The following is a 19,964-nucleotide window of genomic DNA, read 5'->3' on the forward strand; positions in this document are numbered from 1 at the left end:
CTTGAGCTGAAGTCAAATTTGCTTTCTGACTTGAAGGTTTGCTCTTGCAGAACTACCTTGTGTTCGACTCCATGTCACATACTTCTGTGCAGTTTAAATTCATTTGTTTATGTGTAAATATTGACTTATAGGAGTAGAGACGAGACAACTTTGCTGACAGGCTGTTTGAAAAAGATCAGAGAATTGCTGCAGATTTTGTTCATTCATCCCCTCTCTCATTACAAAGGGATCCCTGGATAAATAATATCAACTTGGCTTTGCTCTTGTTTTTAGGATCACCCTGTCAAAGAATAGTAATCCAGCAATTTTCTGGTGGTTTTGTTTTTCGACTGTGGAGTTAAAATAGATACTTCAGTCTGCTTTTGCGTTTTGTGTTGAACGTGATGCTTTATTTTGTCTGTCTATCGCAGAGGTAGCAATGTCAAGGATGATAAAGATGATAAAATTACTGCAAGTGTCCAAGGAAAAAACTACTTCTGAGTTCCTGTCTTATCTGGCAGAGGAACTTCTTGGCGTGGAGAGTCCTTGCGTGCTCCAGTCTTGGGAAAAGCTTCAGTCGGAGCTAATCAGTTGCAAGTCATAAACCCATTGGAAACCAAGTGTTATTCATTGTGACTAAGGACGTGACTTGCAGCCATGTAGTGGTTAATTCTTCCAACCTTTTGCAGAAGGAGGTAATTGAAGAGTTGAGCAAAGTTGTAATGATGAGCATGTGAGCGTGGTGAGTTGAGGTCTAATTTATGAGAAACGGGTAGGATTAAATCAGCGTGGTGTTGATAGGACTGAATCTGCTTGGTGTTGGGCTTCATTAAATGCCTTTAACAGCCTTGAATCTCAGTTTGGGTGTTTCAGGGAAGGTCTTATTCTTGAAAGACTTGTTGCTGTAACTGCGAGTAATCCGCATGTTTAACCAGAGCTGATGCTAATTCTGTGTTTGGGTTAACCTGGCTCCATGTGAGCACCACCTGAGCGTTTCCTTATAGCCCTTCCAAGCACAGATCAGGCTGAGGTTTCTGACCGAGTCTTTTGGGATGTCTTGTTTTGTGTCTCACCTGCCTTTGATTTAGAGAGGCAAATATTCCTGTCTCCGAGTTGCTGCCTTAATGTCACGACTGGCATTTTGCAGATAATCATCTACTTGGGGGACAGGTCTGTTGGAAGCAACGTGATTGAAGCCTTTATTCCCGAGCAGTTGGTGACATTTCTGAATTTGTCACACCTTTTCTGACCAAGGGATTGGCGTTTGCTTATGGTCGAGGCCAGGTCCCTAAGCTGCAGCCTCAGGACTGTGGTCCCTACCCCTGCTGTCTAGGCTCATTTCTCCTTCAATTGCTACATTTTAATGAAGAGGGAGAAATAGGGGAGAAAAAAAGGAAAAATGCAAAAGGTTTTTAAAACACTTTCTTTGCATTTAAGCTGCTGTTAACTGACTGTTATACAGCACAGGCCAAGTCCTTCCTTAATATGAAACTGTCAAAATTACTGTTTTTTTCCACCAGTATTTTTCTTGTGCTAGGTTGAAGATCGTGATTTTTTTCTTTTTTTTTTTAATCCCATATGTAATTCCTCCAGCACATTCTGCCTCCCAAATGTTTAGCATTTGCCTAAGGAAAAACTTTATTTTTTTTTCTTTAAAAATTATTTGATTTTTATTTAACTTAACATTGCAGTCATTTTCAGATTGCTCTACATTCTATCATATGTGTGATTGCTCTTCCTATGTCCTGAAGAAAGAGCACACGAACGTGCCCTACATGTGGTTTGGGACAGAGTGTGACAGCATTCTGCTGTCAGAACTCCCCGAACAGAAACAGGGACGATCCCGACCATCCAAACCAGGGGTGGGAATGGGGTGTTTGGAAGGAGGAGGAAGTGCTGGAGAACCTCGTGTTGCTAAAGGCAGCCGGGCAGGTATCCATTCCCAGCTGTGATCAGCCGGAGTTGGACACCTCGAAACTGGGAATGGTCTGAAGTGGCACGGACTAAAATTGCTTTAGTGCCTGCCCGAGAGCTTCACGTTAAGAAAACTTTTCTCTCTTAATGCACAGAACTTCTCTTTCCTGCAACACCTTAGTGTATCTTTCAAATAACTGTTATATTCAAATCTAAAAAATCAATTTACCATATAAATTCTTTGTTTATTTAGTATTCATAAAATAAGAATTTAATAGAGCAAATTGTCTTCAAGACCTTGCAACTGTGTGATGCCTTGTGTCTTTTCTGTTCTTAAGGGGTTTTTGTGATTTCTGTCTGGAACTTGCCTCTCCCATTTCCTTTCAAAATAATTTTTCTTCATAAGAATATTCTAATTGTTCTTAAATTGTTACCCGTCCCCCTTAGTAAATATTTTGTATTCTTTTCCAATGTATTTTCAATTTGATCTCCAGGCTTTTGACCAACCTTAAACCGAAGTTGGTTACGGGCTTTGATGCTATTTGATTCTAGTTTTGAGCCATGTCTGAAACCTCAACTCTGACAAATTCGAGCTTCCAAGTATTACGTGGAGTGTTTTAAACACCCTGTGTGCGTTTGCATCCCTGGGAGGTTTCTAAGGAGCTGCCCTGTCATTGCTGAGAGCTCTGCAGTGAGCAGCAGCCGTGAGCCGTTAACCCCCCTTCCTACAACCTGGCCTTCATTTGCCACTTTCTTGAAAAAGATCCCAGACAAACACTGTATTTGTGCCGTATAAATTATAAAATACATGTTGGAAAGCTATTTGGGTGTTTTTCCCCACCCTTTTCCTCTCCAGTGAGGGCCTTGGGCTAACTTGGCTCAGCCTAAGACCGGGTTTTAGCAGATTGAGCAGCTTGGATTTTGCAGTGTGCCCGTGGCTGTGTCTCTGCATAAACACCCCTTGCAGCATGTGGAAACACAGAATTGCAGCGTTTTAGAGAACAAAACTCCTTGGAAAAGGGTTTATTTTTTATTGTGGGGAAAAAAAAAAGGAGCTGTGAATTTTTCACCATTTCAAATTCAGCCATACGTTGCTAGAGGTAAAGGGGTTTTAGCAACTGCTGCACAGATCTTGGTTCTTATTCTGCACTGCTCCTAGCAAGGACAATTTAACCAGTCCTGTAGCTGCATACGCCCATTTTAAACTGCTCTTTAGTAACCATCACTATTAGGCGTTTGCAACAGTATGCGTATAGGAGGCAAACTGTTAGGTTAAATGAAAAGCTGCTCATGAAAATGACTCTCCTGCTTCCTCACAATTATTCTGCTTTAGCTATGGCTTTACTATAATGAGTAACAGTAAATGACATTTTCACTCTATTACTGTGTAGCAGTTCACAGGTAGTGGAGAAAGCGTTTTGTTTTCATTTACCAGGCTACGTGGTATCAGGTGCTGTTGATTGGCATTTCTTGGATAGTGCCTTATACAGCATTTCATGCAAATCATGTTCGAATGAGGCTGCTGCATCAAATTACATTTCTTTCAGATTATAGTCCTTGCAGATGTGGGCACGAGCTTGCTCGGCAGCTAGCAGCAAGCTCTCCTTCCAAACACTGTTTTCACAACTCGTCTGCAAAGCTCTATAATTACAGACTTAAGGTAGTGGAGGAATGACGGGCCTTTGCTCTTAGCAGATCTATAAGTCATAGCGAGCAGATGCAGCATGAGATCCCTCCAGCTGTCAAATATTGTCAGGCTGGCATAGAGGGAATGCGGTTTAAAATGCAGGTGACATAATACCCAACATCCTCCGTTTGCTAGTGGGCTTCTGATTAATCACGATTACCATACATTATCATACCATCAAATTTAATCATATCAATGAATTCCCATCTGCAAGAGGAGCAGAAGCAGCAGCTAAACATGATGGTAACAGCTATTAAAGAAGAGAGAAATATTGCTAAATGCAGTAACCCTTTAACTTGTCGTGCTAGCTCCACTTTGCATGGGCTCCATGGATATGAGAATCAAACAGAAAAAATGTGTTTATTTTATAGTTTTTTGTTACTTCATGTTCAGTAATTTCTGTTTAAGACTGCTGAGGAAACTGGATTGCAGATTTTTGTGGGGGTTTTCTTGTCTTTTTTTCCTGTGTTAATGACATCAGACTTTCTCAGTTCAGTCTCACCTTTATTACCTGCTAATTGATTTTGATATATTTGGATGAATGTAGTTAAAGCTTTTTTTTTTTTTTTTTTAAGCCTTATGAGCAAAGCATAAAATTTCATCAAGGCTGGAGGAAAAAGGTATTAAACATGTAGGTATATAGCCATTGGACACCATTAAGAGAGACTTTTAGCAAAAGTCTCCTGAAGACTCCTGAAGAAATCCATTAAAATATTATAGAATTGACTCTTCTTACTCCATTGCAGTAAGGCTAAACTAGTGCTTAAATACTGAATGAAGAACAGAAATATGTGTTTTAACATCACAGGGTTCTAGGTGAAAGTATAATTGTCTTAAGTGATTTTAACTGAGCTGTCCTTTAAAAGACGATTCAGTCCATTTGTACCATGACAGTGGGAAAAAAAAAAAAAAAAAAAAGAACTATCTGTCCACTAATACTTATTAATCTTCTGCACCCGCAGTTCTTGCTATTTAGCTTTGAATGTAGAGGGAAAAATGTCTCCTTCATTATAGGATACTGGAGTTTAGAGTAAACTGAGCTAATTTTAAGAAATTCTGTAGCTTGATTGTAGAATGTCCCCCCAAAAAGGCAAGTTTGGCCTTTCCACTCAGCACATGAGCAGGAGCTACCGGCTCAAGGGGAGCCCTGGGGGTGTAACGTGCTCACTAGGTCACGCAGAGCAGGCAAGGTCAAGGATACGGAGAGCAGCTGCAGAGTGAAATTTCCTCTCAGAATTGTAAATTGGGAATTATGTAATATAGCTGCAAAATAGGTCCGAAATAGCATTTTCTAATACAGATCAAAGTCCAGATTAGCAGCAGTTTTAATCTTCAGTCTTCTGTAAAGTTTTTTTTATGGCATTCTAGGCTTTTTTAATTGAAGGGAGAAGCATCAGTCCCAAGTCGCATGTATTTATGTTGGGGTTCTCAGATTATTTTTAAACCACTATAACTGCTCTCAATCTTGGAGTGTAATATAGAAATCCTGAATTTGATATTCATGCCCCAGGTTAGTTTTGGCCTCTTCAAGTTCTGTTTCTAATAGTCAGTGACTTGCAGGTCACCAAGATGCACTAGGTCAATAGGCATTGTAAAAGGCTGCCATGCAATAGTCTCAAGTCTAAGGATAAGATACAGCTTTTGTAGGAGTTTTATCCTAATAGTTCTGCAAGCGGATGATGTCTTCAGTCTTCCATACTTTTGCTTGGGACCCTAATTATTTATAGGGTCCTAATTAAACCATCATTTTCAGCACAAACGTATCCAGAAAGATTTTATTGTCTTTCAGACGATGAGGAAAATCCCTTGAGAGACAGCTCATGTTTCTGGCACTCTGTTATGCCAGTTCCCCAGTTAGTGTTCTGTGGTATTTCTGTATTGTATTTAACCTTAGAAAGCGAGAGAAGGTACCAGAGAGGAATGGGCACTCTTGTCCACACCAGCTCCCAGAGCCCCAGGGAGGTGCTTTGAAGCAGCTCTTCATAGAGCTGTTTCATAAAGCTCTTTCAACCTGCTCTCCCAATGGAATCTGTCTGGAATGCCAGGATCTGTGCTGTCCACTTACCTGAACCATCAGTTTTATTTTCAGAAATGGCATCCCAGGAGCTTTGGAAAGACACAGCTGGGTGGTTTGTATTCAGTGTCTTGAGTTTTATAACAGTGATGATTTCTTGCTTCGAACTCTTAATTTTTGTTTTTCTTGAAGAAATGTATTTGAAGAGTGAAGTTTTATATAGGGTCTACTTAAAATCCTGATTCCATCAGGAAAATCGTATGTTTTCTTTCACCTTGATGAAATGTGTACATCATAGGCATCACAGGGAGGTGACTGGGGCACTGAGACCTTATGCCTAAGGAAATACCAGACTGTGTTAAATTATAAAAACGTCACTAAATCGTTCTTTTTCTATATACTACAGGCAGTAAATGAGAGCTCTATGAAACTGGTGTGAGATGAAGTTTGGTGTGTACAGCCGGTTTTTGCATAAAATTTTGCATTTCTGCATAAAATTTTTGAACTGTATTCGCACAAGCTTCTCGCACAAGAGGATGACAAGTCAGGTCTTTGCTCTGGAAGGTGGGCATTTTAGGAGAGCTTTTCAAAAAGTCTAGTAGCTGCTGAAATAAGAGGATTAACATCCTGTGACAGATGGCTTTAGTTTTAATTGTCATAGGTTACAGTGGTCATTATTCTTTGCATTTAAACCATAATAAGAATTAACTGAGTGGCCCTGCTTAACTGTCAATGGGGTTCTCCCAGCTCTTTGCATTTTAAGTGAGATTAATAAATGAAAACATGTTGTAGAGGCTGGGTGTAATTTATTGAAAGATTCATGAAGTTTCAATGACATTGTTAAGGTATTTAATTAGTCTCATGGAAAAAAAAGTAGAGTGACCCTTTTAGAGAAGCTGATAAGTCATATAATAGCTGTTAGATCCTCTTTATTCCTTGCTTTATAAGATTAACTTTGTGCTAAGCAATTTATGCTAAGTTTTCCCTTTTACTGGTAACCAAAGTTATCTGTGCTTCATGAATAGATTATTGGAGATAACATCATGTAATTAACAAGAGATGCAGAAAAGTAAAAGTACAATTTGTGTAAGAATTGTACGAGAGAGAATGTTAATTTCTTAACTAGGAAGGATATTTAAAGGGATAAAAGGAAGGCAAAATAGTGCAGTTCTTTGAAAGGATTAAAGTAACCTTATCTCGTGTTCTTTCAGAAGGTGGGATTGCCTCGAGTGTGTGAAAGTCATGTTCAATGAGCTATTCATAACTCATGAATTGTAGACACAAGTTTGCATTGCGTGTGTTTTTTATTTTCCAAAGTGATTGATAATGTGTAAGTTAGGCCTTATTGAATAATGAAAGCTAGTAAAAAGGGAAATTGCATAACCTGCAGGAGCATGGAACTGTGTAACTATGTCAATCTGAGGTGCTCAAAGTGATAGTAGGTGGAAGAGGAGGAGTGGATGGATTATTTTTTCTTTTTGTCAGAGTACACTTTGCAAAATTAAAGATTTGAGACAATAAAATACCTGTCAGCAGCACTTCAGGGTGCAGATATGTTGGAGTTTTAAGGACTTCTGAAACGTCCACGATCGCGGTCTCTTTGGAGATCCATGCACAGCCTCATTTCCGATGCAATTTCTTTCTTGACCTAAGTCCTTGCATTTAAAAACATGAAACAGATTTTAAATGTTTCAAAGTAAAATTATACTGGGATCATATATTTAAATAATTTAAATATAGGTAAAAGTGCCATTTGGGGATTTTCCTTCCTTGCTATTTGGTGCACTCGTGTTAATAATCAGTGGGATAACAGGGAGAGGACACTTCCAAAATGTTGCTGTCTGCTCTTTACCGTATCAGTCCCATATGGAAGTCTGGCCGCTAAATCCCTGGAAACATCTGCATTAATCCGATCCACATATGTAACATCTCACTGCAAAGTTGCAGCACTATTTTTGTCCTTTTCTCCAGCACAACAACTGGCTCCAATCTTGGGTGAAACTTTAGAACTTGACTAATTACGTGAACTTGCAAGAGTCCCCCATTAATTTAGCTGAAATCTGTTAATTTAAATAAATATATTTTGAAGTCCGTGTGTTTTAGTAAGTATTACCAAGTTTCCCACAAGCAGCAGTAATGGTCAAGTGATAGTTAAAATTATTTTTTGTTAGGAGCCTTAGTTGATGTGTTTAATGTGTTTACTGAATAGTTGGTTGTAATTTGAAGCTGTCCGGATAGCAAAACCATGAAAAATGGAAGTAACTACTGTGCATATAGAGATTTTTATGGAGCTGTGTTACAGTATGCTTATTCTATCAAAAACAGGCCATTACGAAAACTGGCTTTTGCACCTGCTCTCCATTAATTTTTGAAGGTAAATAGCTCCGTGTGGCCTTTCCTACAAAATACCAAAATGCAGTTGGGGGTTCCTAGCAGCAAGTACTTGCTGGAGAAAGAGTGTGATGTTAATGATAAAAACAATCAAAAATCAAAAACTTTAAGCTTATATTTTTGACACAATTACAGTCTGTTTTTAATTAGAAGTTGAAGCTGTGATCCTGTGGTATCTCCACAAATTGAAAATATATAGATATAATGGTGTTTCGGGTAATAAGCGAGTGCCTTATAACTTAAATTCACCAAATGTTGCTTGTTTCCCAGAAAGCTAAGTTCATTTAAGTCTGGAAGTAATAGCTCTGGTTGGCATTTATAGAATTAAGTTTTATTTGTAGAATTTGGAATCAGCCCATCACACACATTCCTGTCAGAATCTGTCTTGAAATTACATTTAAAGAAAGCCATTGGCAGTGTAAAATTTGAAAGTACAAGCCTTTTCCTACCCATATTGCTGTAGTACAGGGATGGAATTTTATTGCACTTTTTGTTCAGAAGCAAAACCTGTTTAAAAAAAAAATGACAGTCTTTCACTGGTGTTAGAAGGGAAAGAATCAAACTCATGATTTCTTTTTTAGAAGCAAATATTTGTAATTCATTTTTCTGCAAATGACAGCTGTCTCTGCAATTGACTTTGCATGATTGTCCTTTAGTTATCAGCCAAGAAATGTGATTATTCATAATATTTTATTAGTTCTTCAAAATGCCATATTCATAAAGTTAAATTCTGTAAGTGACAAAACATAAGTGGACATTTCTTAATGGCATCTAATTGCATGTGCAGTGTGGCCTTTTACCGGGGTATGATTTATATCAACAATATTTTCTGTAGTTTCCCCACTTTGAAACTTCTGGATTGAAAGAGAATAAAAAGTTCCACTGTGCGCAGAATAACTGCCCTGGTAGGGATGGGACTTTGCTTTAGGTACCAGAGCTGACACTGCAGTGTTAGCGAGTCCTGACGGTAACAGCTCGTGATCTTGTAGGATCTTCATGGTGTTTTACCTGCAAAATGGAAAAGTGGAGGTGGCTTCAAGACTGGAAAATCTTTGCAAGCTCTAAAAACTTGGTAGCTTCAAAGGATAACTAGAATCTCGGAAGACATTAACCAAAAAGCAGAACTCATAATTGTGAAGGGAGAGGTGAATAGGAAGAGCTACAGACTTGAAATACTCTTTCTTGTTTTGTTGGACCATTGTGGAGTTATTTTCAGTCAAACTTCTGCTGTAGGGCATACTTACTTGTGTGATATGCGATACCAACGAAACGAGAGTAGAAAGCTAATTTTTAATGCATCTTGTGGAGAATTTATTCTTGCAAATTTAGTGCTTTTTAAAGCATTTTGAATGCAGCTTTGGGGATGAGAGAAGGAAAAAAGTAAATAAATAAAATTAAGTATCAAAAAATAAAATCACCTTTATACCCAAATAAGTTAAGTATCTGACATTATAGTTTACAAAATCTGTCTAATTTCAGGCATACTGCTTGCAATTGTATACTTTTATTGTAAGAATAATAACTAGTTTGCACTTTTAAAAAATGCTTTCCACTTGGATAATTGTTATTTTTACTGAAGAGGTGTTAGGTAGTTGAGCGGATGGTTAAAAACTGCATCTTAAATTAAACCAGATGGCCACCTTTGGTACTGAAGGGAGCTCCAAATCAGTATTGCTGATTTTGTTTTCTTTTGTTTTTTTCATACAGTGAAGTACCTTACTGGTTGTAAACTATTATCTCATTTTAGTGAGGGTGCCCTTTCTTAGATCTAAATTAACTGCATGTTATTCAGTTACAAATTGTACCGAAGCTGCTTTCATAAGGGTTTAAAGTTTCCTTATGATGGGAAGTGCAGGGCTGCTCTCGGGGTGTGCAATACACCACACTGCTGTGGTTTGAGCCGAGATGGGCTGTGCTGCTCGTCTGCCTCTCTCCAAATTGTTTTGGTTGAAATTTTCCAAATGTTTTTCTTCTGAGACTGAAGCTGCAGGAAAAAATACCGTTTTGCCCCAAGTGAGTTATTTAGAAGTTGTGTTTTGCATGGTCTATAGCTGTCATTTTTTCAAGGAAAACAAAGCCTGAGTTTGGCCGTGCTGAGGCGGTTTCAGGACACGAGAGCCCAGACTGCGTGGAACTCGGCAGGACTTTCTGTGCATTCACAGTTCAGGGCTGCGTTGGGAAGAGATGGGGCCTGGGCATAATAATGAGGAGAAGGGCTGGCAGGAGAGAGGGAAGCTGTTATGAGAAATAGTGTCTTTAAAAAACAAAAATGTGAAGAGCGGGGAAGGAGGAGGAAAAAAAAAAAAAAAAGGTAAAGGATCTTTTTTTGATTCTGCGCTCTCATTAGCTCCTTTTCTGCTGACAAGAAAGAGGAATTTGCCTTCACTCACCACTAAGAGGAAATTGCCTGCGCAGTTAAGAGAGGCTGGATCTGGGTTAGAACTTGATTGTGGGTAAAAAATAGAAAATTAGAGACTGTTTCATGTTTGCCTTCTCTCACTAGAGCCGAGGCTGAGTCATATGGGAGTTCGTGCCCAGTGGCCCCAAGACAAGACGGCCACTTGGGCGTTGGAAAGCTGGTCCCAAGCAGGGGCTAAGGACCAGTGGGCAGAGCTGGAGAAGGGGCAAGGTGAGAGGATACATCTAAAAGCAAGCAGGATCAAGAGAGGACAGTGATTTAACTGGGCAAGGAACAGATATTAAGGGAGATGCTTCAAACTGGGCTGCTGTTTTGGGGAATTGGAGTGGAGACACTTGATATCCTCTAAGCCAGACCTGTGTGTAATGAGGTTAGGAGTGAGAGGTGGGTGACCATCGGTGGCTCGGCCTGGGACAGAACGTGTTGAGCTTTGCAGGAAGCAGGCAGAGGGGATCGTGGTCCCCATAATGCCGTTTGGGGTTGAAGGCATGTATGTTGTGACTAGAGATACAAGTTGATTTCCAAGTGAAGCATCCAAAAACCAGGAAGCACCAGGCTGCCCCTGTGGGCCCCTTTCTGCTTGCGAGACGTGCTCGGGTGGCTAAGGCCGCAAATGAGCTGCAAGATAAAAACTGTCCCCTGTGAAAACTGCCCTACTGAGTGAGTTTCCCTCCCTGCCTCAGTTGCATTTTGCGCTGAAAAAGTAATAACCACCTAACTAAGTACTGGTTGTGTGAAGGTGCCTCTGGCCGCTCGTGCGCGAGGCCGCTGCGGTCGTGTGGGTGCCGCGGGGCCTGCACCCACCAGGCCGCCCGCCAGTTGCTTCTCTGAGGTGGCCACCATGTTTTGTGCCGGGCAGTGGTTGCCTGCAGAAGTGCAGCAGATGCGCCTGCAAATAGTATGTACATTATGAGGACCGTCGGCTTGACTGTAAAATGATGTTTTTCCACTAAATAGCTGTGGGAGACGGGGCAGCTGAGGACACTGGTGATGGAATAGAGATCGTTGAATGTGTAGGAGTGATAAAGTGTTCACACTTGGTGGCTCTGTAGTGGCATAAAATTAGTAGTCTTAGTCTTGTTTCGAAATCAGAGGTGTTAGTATCTCAGTATCTCCATTTAGGCAATTTCAGAGAGGCCAAGGAGATTTAATAGATGGAGATCCTCAGTGACTCTCTTGCCTTTGGTCCTTGTAAGTCATGGCTGGAACTATTGATGGAGGGTGTGGAGCAGTTTTGGCTTCCCCAGACTTCAGTTTCCAGGACAAATACCTGCTGCTGCTGTGTGAGGAAGTTCTTTTGCTAAAATGCTAAAGGCTTTGCATTAAAAGTATTTGCGGATCTAATATATGGTACGTGGATATTGGAGGTCTCCCTTACATGGAGATAAAGTGTAAGCTTCAGTGCTGGTGGTGTTAATGATTTCATTTTAAGAGGATTTTGGTTTTTCATTTTAGGATATTTTCTCTTCTTGACTTCATTTTTGTTGTTTATTTGGTGATCTCCTATGCCCAAGTTAAGCGCACTTAATGTTATTAACCCTGTATTGCAGCATGGAGCAGGCTCCTGTCAAGAAAGACCATGCCCATGAACACACATCACCCTGACTCGTTCCACTTCCTAATTCTGTCATGCTGCTTCAGGATTTTATTAAATGCCTGAAACATGGCGAAATGATTGGATATTGTCACTGCGTGGCCATAATTTACTACTGAAATTCAGTTATGAGGGACACCTGCACTGAGGCTGTAAACCAGGACACGCTGCCTTGCTGTGTGTACGCGCTCCTGCTTAGGGCAGCTCAATAAATAGATAGTGAAGCACCGTTAACTCGGTTGTTTGATCCTTTGCCAATGGCCATGTTTCAGTAGAGCAGGAGTGTTTCTTCTTAAATCTGTTTTGAAAAGCTTGTTTTTAGCAAGGGCATGTTCTACGCAGCTGGTGAATATCAGATGTAGACAGAACGGGTGCCACCACCGTTTCAAAATTCATGTAAGGTAGAAAACAAGATGTTCTTAGGTTGTGTTGATCGCTTGTTTGATTTACTTGCACATAATAGGGGAGTGCTGTGAACATGGTGATTTGCAAGGCGCAGTTTCTTTCAGTTAGCAGAGGGTACTAAAATATTTTGTCAGCTTTTGATATAAAAGAAAAACGGTAATTGCATAAATTACTGAATAAAGCATGTCTTCTGCATATGTCTGCCTTTGAATTAAGATACTGCTCTCCTGCAATATATAAAGGGAAGATGATTTTGTAACCCTTTTGTAATTCTTCAGATGCTTATGTTGTGAATTGACAGAAGTGCTCTCCTGTTATTATCTTGAAAGATTATTTTTTTAATTTTCTGGGTGCTGTTTCTTTTTTCATTTCTGGGTAAAGCTGCTTCATTTCTGTAGCTTAGGTTATACTAAGTAGATGGTAAAGAATAGCCCGGTTTAAGAAGATAAATGTCAGAAATGCTTTCTAAAGTAGACATTTAGAATTTTTTTTTTTGGGGTTAATGCAAAAGAAGGTCAATAGTTGCATGGATTTCAGTAAGCCTGAGAAGAAATGGCATTCCTGTGGTGCTAGTGATTATTAAAACATTGAGAATTCATTTCAAGATACTAAGCTCAGTATTTAATATCTCTTCCAGTGTGAAAGAAGAGCTTGGTAAGGACTGCCAATACTTAGAGATTTTTAGGAGGTAACTCCTAAATCAATTGTGCTTTTTGGGAAAAAACAAAGTAAATTCCTGCATGTCTCAGTGTTGGTTCTCTCCTGTCGGCAGGGCCCTCCGGACTTCCAGCAGCACCCGCCGGGACCCGTCCCCAGCAGCTACTCGCCGGCGCCGCGGCTGCCCATGCAGGAGCAGTGGCGGGGCCCCCCGCCACCACTGCCGCCACCGCCGCCACCCCCGCAGGACCGGGACCCCTTCTTCCTGGGAGGTAGGGGGTTCTGCGCCCTCCGCGCGGCACCGGGCCGCCTGACTGCGGGGCATGAAATACAAAGTGTCCCCGGGAAGGGGGGTGCTAGAAGAAGTGTTAGAGGGTACCGTGTGGAGCCCAAGTTGGGAAGAATGACACAGTGTAAGAAGGAAACTAGTGTGTGCATAATTCTGTATATGTATGTGTGTGTGTATGTATATATAAAATACCTTAAAAGCTGCTGGACGTGAACCAGCATGCACTGGCAAAGTTTTATGAGTCCTTGTATGTCTTAAACTCTACTCCCTGCTGTCATTAGAGCAGAATTCCTAAGCGCTTCCTAATTGCCAGTTAAGGGCAGCGCTGTGGAAGCAGCAGGGACATGACCTCGAGGGTAACTCGAAAAAGTCCTTGGGTGATTTGTTTTCCCCGCTTCAAACGCTGATTTGCCTCTGTGAACCGAGACAGGGGGATGCTGCATGTTTTGCAAGGCTCTGACTCCATCTCCGCTTCCTCCACAGATCCCCGTTTCCCCGGACACCCCCTGTTCGAGCAGCGGAGCCCCCCGCCGCCGCCACCGCCGCTCCTCAACAGCGCCCACCCCGCGCCCACGCAGAGCCCCATGCCCTTCGCTCAGCCCGGCCCGGCCTTCACCCAGCAAGGGCAGCAGCCCGTGTTCCCGCGGGAGAGGCCGGTGCGGCCCAACCTGCAGCCGCAGGGCCCCGTGGGCATCCTGCACTTCAACCAGCCGGGCTCGGCCGCCCCGCGCCCCTTCATGCCGCCGCGGCAGCAGTTCCTGCAGGCACCCGCGCAGCCCTTCCTGACCGCGCACACGCAGCCCAACATGCAGGTACGGCCGGGACGGGGAAGCGGGGCCGGGAAGCGGCGGGGCTGGAACGCCCTCTGCCGGGGTCGTGGGGCAGGGAGCCCCGCGCCGCAGCTGGGGCCAGGGAAAGAGCAGGAACGGGGACGGGGGAACCCCTCGCCTGCCTTTTCGGTGTGGGGCTGCCTGAGTTCAGACACAGAACCACCTTGTGCAGCCAGGCTGCTTGGTGCAGCCTGTTCCGAAGCTGCTACAAGATACCTTGAGGCTGGGGGAGGCCGGGTGCTGCTTTTCCAAGCTGACTGCTCCATCCCTAACGCCGACCAACCTCTCCCTCCCGGCGCAGGGCCCCTTGCACCCTCCGCTGCAGCCGCAGCCCCAGCCGCAGCCCCAGCAGCACCACCACCAGCAGCAGCAGCACCACCACCAGCAGCAGCAGCAGCAGCAACACCACCACCAGCAGCAGCACCATCACCAGCAGCAGCAGCAGCACCACCACCACCTGCAGGGCCCCCCGCAGCCCTTGATGCCTATGAACCAGCCCCAGTTCCGGCCCCACATGCCAGCCCAGCAGCAGCCCAACAACAACCGCATGCAGTGCCAGCAGCGACAGGGGCCCATGAAGCCCAGGCACGTAAGTACCCCCAGCCTCCGTGTCCCCTGTCGTGCGGCTGTAACAGGCACATCAGCACAGGGTCTGAAACCACGAGCGAATTTGCTCCTCTGCAGCATGTTCTGCTGCCCGGCCAGTTTCTGTGACACGGCAGTCCCCGTGGAGCAGCTACGCACGCTGCTCCACACGGTTGCAAATCAGAACAAGCAGCTTGATTAGGAAAATAAATCACTTGGTGAAAGGCGCATCTGAGAAAAGTGTAAACAAGGGAGATTAGGTTTTGCTAAAAATAAAACTCTTGCTAGAACGTTCTCATTTCTGTAACTTTTTTTTCTTACCTGAAAAATAGTTGCTCTTTTAAAAGCTTTCTTCTGGGCCAAACTTAGAAGCCTAACTTAATTGTGAAAGATCGGAAAGGGGCAACGCTTTAATCTTGCTCGTGGTGGAAGTGTTTGCACTTTTTCTCTCTGCTTTTCAGAACACACCCTCCCAGAATATTGTCAAGCGTTCAAATCAGCAGCTCCAAACAACTGCTTCAAGGAACAGCAACCTGCGTGAGTTGCCCATAGCACCGTCGCACGCCATGGAAGTGAGCAACAACAGGCGAACTTCTACTCCCGCTGCTCAGGTCAAGCCCATCGCCAGCACCATGTCCTCCAGCAAGGCTGTAGCTGGCGTTGGAAACTCGCAGGGAAGGCCTGAGATGAAGGCTAAAGCAATCACACCAGTGGGCCAAGTGAAGTCAGAAGTAAAATCTGAACCAGAGGTAAATGTTTTGTTTGGTTGGTTGGCTTTTTGTTGTCAATGGAGGTACCTCTATTGAGTCACACATTCTTGTTTAATGTGAAGGCAAAAACAGTCAACATTAACGACAACCACAACAAGAAGTGTGGAAGGTTGGGAGAGCTGGGGAAAGTCTGTTTTGCAAGTGGTCGTTTCTCCTGTGACAAAGCAGAGGGTTGAAGAAGGGTCGTCAACCAGCCTCTGAAATAGCCTCTGTGCCCATTTTTACCTTATAGCCTTTCTGACCGATTTTTTTTTTTTTTGGCTTAGCATTTCCTCCCAGATTAGAAAACCTCTTCTCTCCCATTTCCTCTGAAAAAAATCATGTTCAGAGAGCTGTTTTCCTAATGCTGCTTCCTTCACACAGTCCGGTCATCTCCAGGGTCTTCAGCACTTCTCTAAGAAGTTGCTTCTGCACTGTGTAGGGAACTTGTTGCTCTTGTAGAAGGAGATGCCTCTCTTGCACAACATTTTGGACTTACCCCTAATCTGAGGAAAGTAGGAAATGCTCTTAAGTTTTCCGTTTTGGAAGAGAAGTTGTCATTTTGTTTGCCAGTAGTCTGCACAATAAAAAAAGGTGCCTGGGTCAACAGGTGGCTGCTTCCTGGGCAGGTGCTCTGGGACACTAGAGAAGACTCCATGGGTGCTTTTAATGTGAGCGCAGGGGGACGGGATCGCACTGGTGGGGCTGTTAATACTGAACAAGGAGCACGATGGTTACCAGACAAATCCCATACAGCTTCTGCATGTCAGGTTATTCTGAGCAGAGCTCCAAGACTTTATAGTTCAGCTGACCATGAATGTTGCCTCAAGGACCAGGTTTCTTTTGACAACTGCTGGAAGCTTTAGTTGTGATAAGACTTGCTTCCCTTTAAGCTGCTGGTTATTAGCTTCACATCCTGTTCATGAATTCGCTTTGACCATCCCTAATTTCCATAAATGAGGCACAAAAAAAAATCCATAGCTAGCAGTGTTTGACCTCCTGTGCATGCACTTCCACTGTGCACAGGAAAGAAAAAAACCCTTATTTCAGCTTTATTTTTTTTTCTTTCCAAAAATGACTTAAGTAACCCCTTTCTCCTCAGTTTAGTCTCTCAGAATAGTGTAAAGTCATAGAAAATGCCGTACCTCATAGAAGTCTCTGTCTTTCAGGCCTCACTGGGGCCTCACTGTCTAAAACATTTTCTAGTTCTTTCATATCTTAGGCATATGAGATGTAAGGAATTAGTCCTGAAATATCTCTGCCAGTGTTTAGACAAGCGAACTATTTTTTTTTTGTTCTTAATCAAATCAATTTTGAAAAAAATACAAAACCAAGCATTTTATGCTGTCCGTTTTAAGTTATAAACATATCTTAACCTGATCTAACCTTCTGATTTTAGAAATTAGAATTACGAAACCTAATCGTATCCTAACCAACCTTAAATAATGACATTCATGTGATGTCTTAGTTTTACAAAATTAAGCTTCCTTTTTATTTCTATGGCAAGGCTATCTTTGGAAGCAAGTTTTGATATCTATTTCGCATGGATTTTTTTTAGCTAAGTTCATATTGCCTTTTTTTTTTCTCTAAAAAGATGAGAAACAGTTTAAATTTTATTGTCCTTTTCTATCTGTATTGCACATAACTGACTTAGGTCCTTTTGCAAGTGTCTTCAAGTGGAAAACTTACGACTTAATTTTTGTCTTTTTTCATCCTTCTTCCTGAAGAGCCTTGGCTGTATTTTTGAGAACTGTGGCTTTCAGGAACTGCAAAGAATATCAAAGTTACATATTACAAGCTTTCTCTCACTTTCAAAATTCTGCTATCTTAGAAGATTGCAGCCTCAGTGACTAGAAGATAAAAGCTATAAATGAGCTTCCTTAATAGTATACCAGAGACTTGATTCCTTGGAGGCTGCAAAATGCTGCCTCTCAACAGCTATTCTATAAACACAGCCAATTATTTTTCAATATCTTGTTTCGTTTTGGGAAATGTGGGAAAGATGGGAGGTGGCTGTTAGCCTAATTCTGCACATATTGAGGCTAGTTTAGGATGAGAAGAATTAAGCCAATATTAAGCACTTTTGTGTTAATAAAAAATAGGGGGCATAGAAAGGTGATGTGAAGTTCTTCAGAAAAAAATGAGATACTGGAACTTGGAAAAGGAGGGAAATTAATGGAGATTTGGTTCACGTCCCAGGTATACTAGTGTTGCCACATATTGCAGTGCAGGCCAGCAAAATATTTACCCTTGTATTTCATTCTCCCAAGTGCAGTGAATGTTGAAGTTGTGTTGTTGAGTTTAACCTTGGTGGGGTTTATTTTGTGGTGCTTGCAGTACATAAAATAAGTGCTAGGTTAGGTTATTGCGCAAATGTTATCTGAATGTTTTTATATTTCTAGAAATCAACTGCCTGAAAAAGGTACCTAAATCTGGGGGTTCTGTGGTTGGAATAGATTTATTTTTCAGATTTTAATGATGATGCGTACTGTCTTGTGTTTAGAGAGTCCATCTTACTACAGTCTTTTTGCAGTTAGAAGATGGCAGGAGGGCAGAGTGCTTCTCAAAGTAACCCTTTTCTTAACTCTTTGTTTTCTGTTTGTCCAAGATGTACATCCCCTACGTTTAGTAGGATAACCCATGCCCTCTTAGGGCTGCAGGAGCTGTTATGTTATATGAAGTGTGTAGCATGTATTTAGATGTTTTTATTTGGGATAATTTGTGGTTTCGAATGCAAGCAGTGAAATGCTATAATTTAGATTCATATTTTTTATAAAGACTTGTCAGGAATTTGGGGACAAAAGATTCTAACCCCTCCTATTTCTAAAATTACAACTGAAAAACAAGCGAACTGCAAATGTGCTAAACACATGGGTCCATGTGTATATGCCACAGACCAAACTGTTTCAAGTGGCAGTTTCCATGGGAGGCCTCCCCTCTGTCCTCATGCCCGTCCTGCTTAGGGACACAGGTCAGTCTGACTGCACAGTTCCTTTTTTGCTCCTTGATAGGAAGCCCGAATACCTGCACTATTCAAATTGTGTTGCTCTGCATTTAATTTTGGCGACTAGTAATAAAACCTGCAAGCCTCGGGAAACCCTTGTGAGCTTTTGAGCTCAACAGTGCCATTCTAAGCCCTCCTACATTGAGGATGTTCTAGAGCTGTTGCTGCTCTTGCTGTTACTCTTCAGCTGGACTCAGAAAAGCAGCCTCTTGCACTTAATTTTTTTGGCACTTTCCATAAAGTATGTTAAAGCTTTAAGGTGGAAGAAAAACCTGTAGCTGAAGTTTGGTCTTCCCTCCAAACCATAATGAAATATCTTTTGTTTAAGAGCTGTTCAAATACAGATGAAACTTCGAACATTGCATCTCTGCCCGTGTGTGCTGTAGCCTTCCCTAGAAAGAGGAGACATGTACAACATGGAGAATCTGTCCTGGACTTATTAAAGTAATGGGGTGAAAACCATTAGCAGTAGGTATTGCAGACCACTCCAGTCCTGATCCAGCCTACTGTGCATTTCCCTTGTCCTTATCTGGTGAAGCACCTAATGACACAGGAGAAGTGCTCCTGAAGCTGATGACCTTTAATTACCACTGAGCTCATCTCAGTGAGGAGTTTGCCATCCCTTCTGTATCTTTACTGTTGGGTTGTTGCACAACTAACTCCTATCAAATCTGACTCCGAATGCAAATATTTTGTTAATGAGCAAAGAGTTCTTTATCCTCTTTGATCTTCCTTTGGTGGCAAGGGTATTTACTGAGGACTTAGCAGTAGTAGCAACTTCCTTGGAGAGGAAGGGTTTAGTTCTAGTTATCCTGTTAATGGGCTGATCTGTGGCAACCTTGTAAGATTAGCAGCTTAGTTCACAGGACCTCAGAGCTCTTTGCTCTTGATTTCAAAGCAGACCCTTTAAGAAAGGCTTGAGTTCATAGTATCCAGATTAATCGTCGGAAGTATTGAGTTGAGTTGCTGAAAGAAAAAATTCAAAATGAGATTTGAGATCAAGTTGACTAACTCGATATATACTGGTAGTACAGTTTGTCAGTCTTCTGTGTTTGGTGCTAGTGCTATTAGTGCAGACAGTTAGATCCAAGAGGTACTACATGGACGTGTTGGTCACAGCCCCTCAGGATGTTCATTCCTGGGCTGCTCGGAAGACCCAGTAGTACCACAAAGAACTGCTATTTACGTGGCCTTCAAGTGAGCGTTTTGTACCTTGCCACTCATTCAGAACTGGTTAGATAATGATATAAGCAGACAGTTCCCTGGTGATAAAGGGCAGCTGGCCAAACTGGTCTTATGCAGATTCTTGCAAATGTTGGCACCTTTCATTTGACTCTAAGGAAAAAGATACTGCATCGCTGTCTCTAGGTAAACTTGGTACTGACTCACTGACATCTGTCAAACCCGCTTAGATAAAACAAGTGAATACATTGATTTATTAAGTTAA

At 42.1% G+C, this 19,964-nt stretch overlaps 1 protein-coding gene across 1 annotated transcript in view; it reads left to right on the forward strand.

The window, feature by feature from the left end:
- The window catches only part of RBM33 (RNA binding motif protein 33), an 83,998-nt gene that overhangs the window by 38,859 nt on the left and 25,175 nt on the right, over window positions 1–19,964 (forward strand). The window contains 4 exon segments of the mRNA XM_088521093.1: window positions 13,176–13,332; window positions 13,833–14,161; window positions 14,481–14,768; window positions 15,226–15,513. Of these exon segments, the coding sequence (XP_088377219.1) occupies window positions 13,176–13,332; window positions 13,833–14,161; window positions 14,481–14,768; window positions 15,226–15,513 (1,062 nt within the window).

This window comes from Tinamus guttatus, unplaced genomic scaffold (genome assembly GCF_059628265.1).
Source record: "Tinamus guttatus ecotype Peru unplaced genomic scaffold, ASM5962826v1 Tinamus_guttatus_pri_ptg000006l, whole genome shotgun sequence".
Taxonomy (NCBI): Eukaryota; Metazoa; Chordata; class Aves; order Tinamiformes; family Tinamidae; genus Tinamus; species Tinamus guttatus.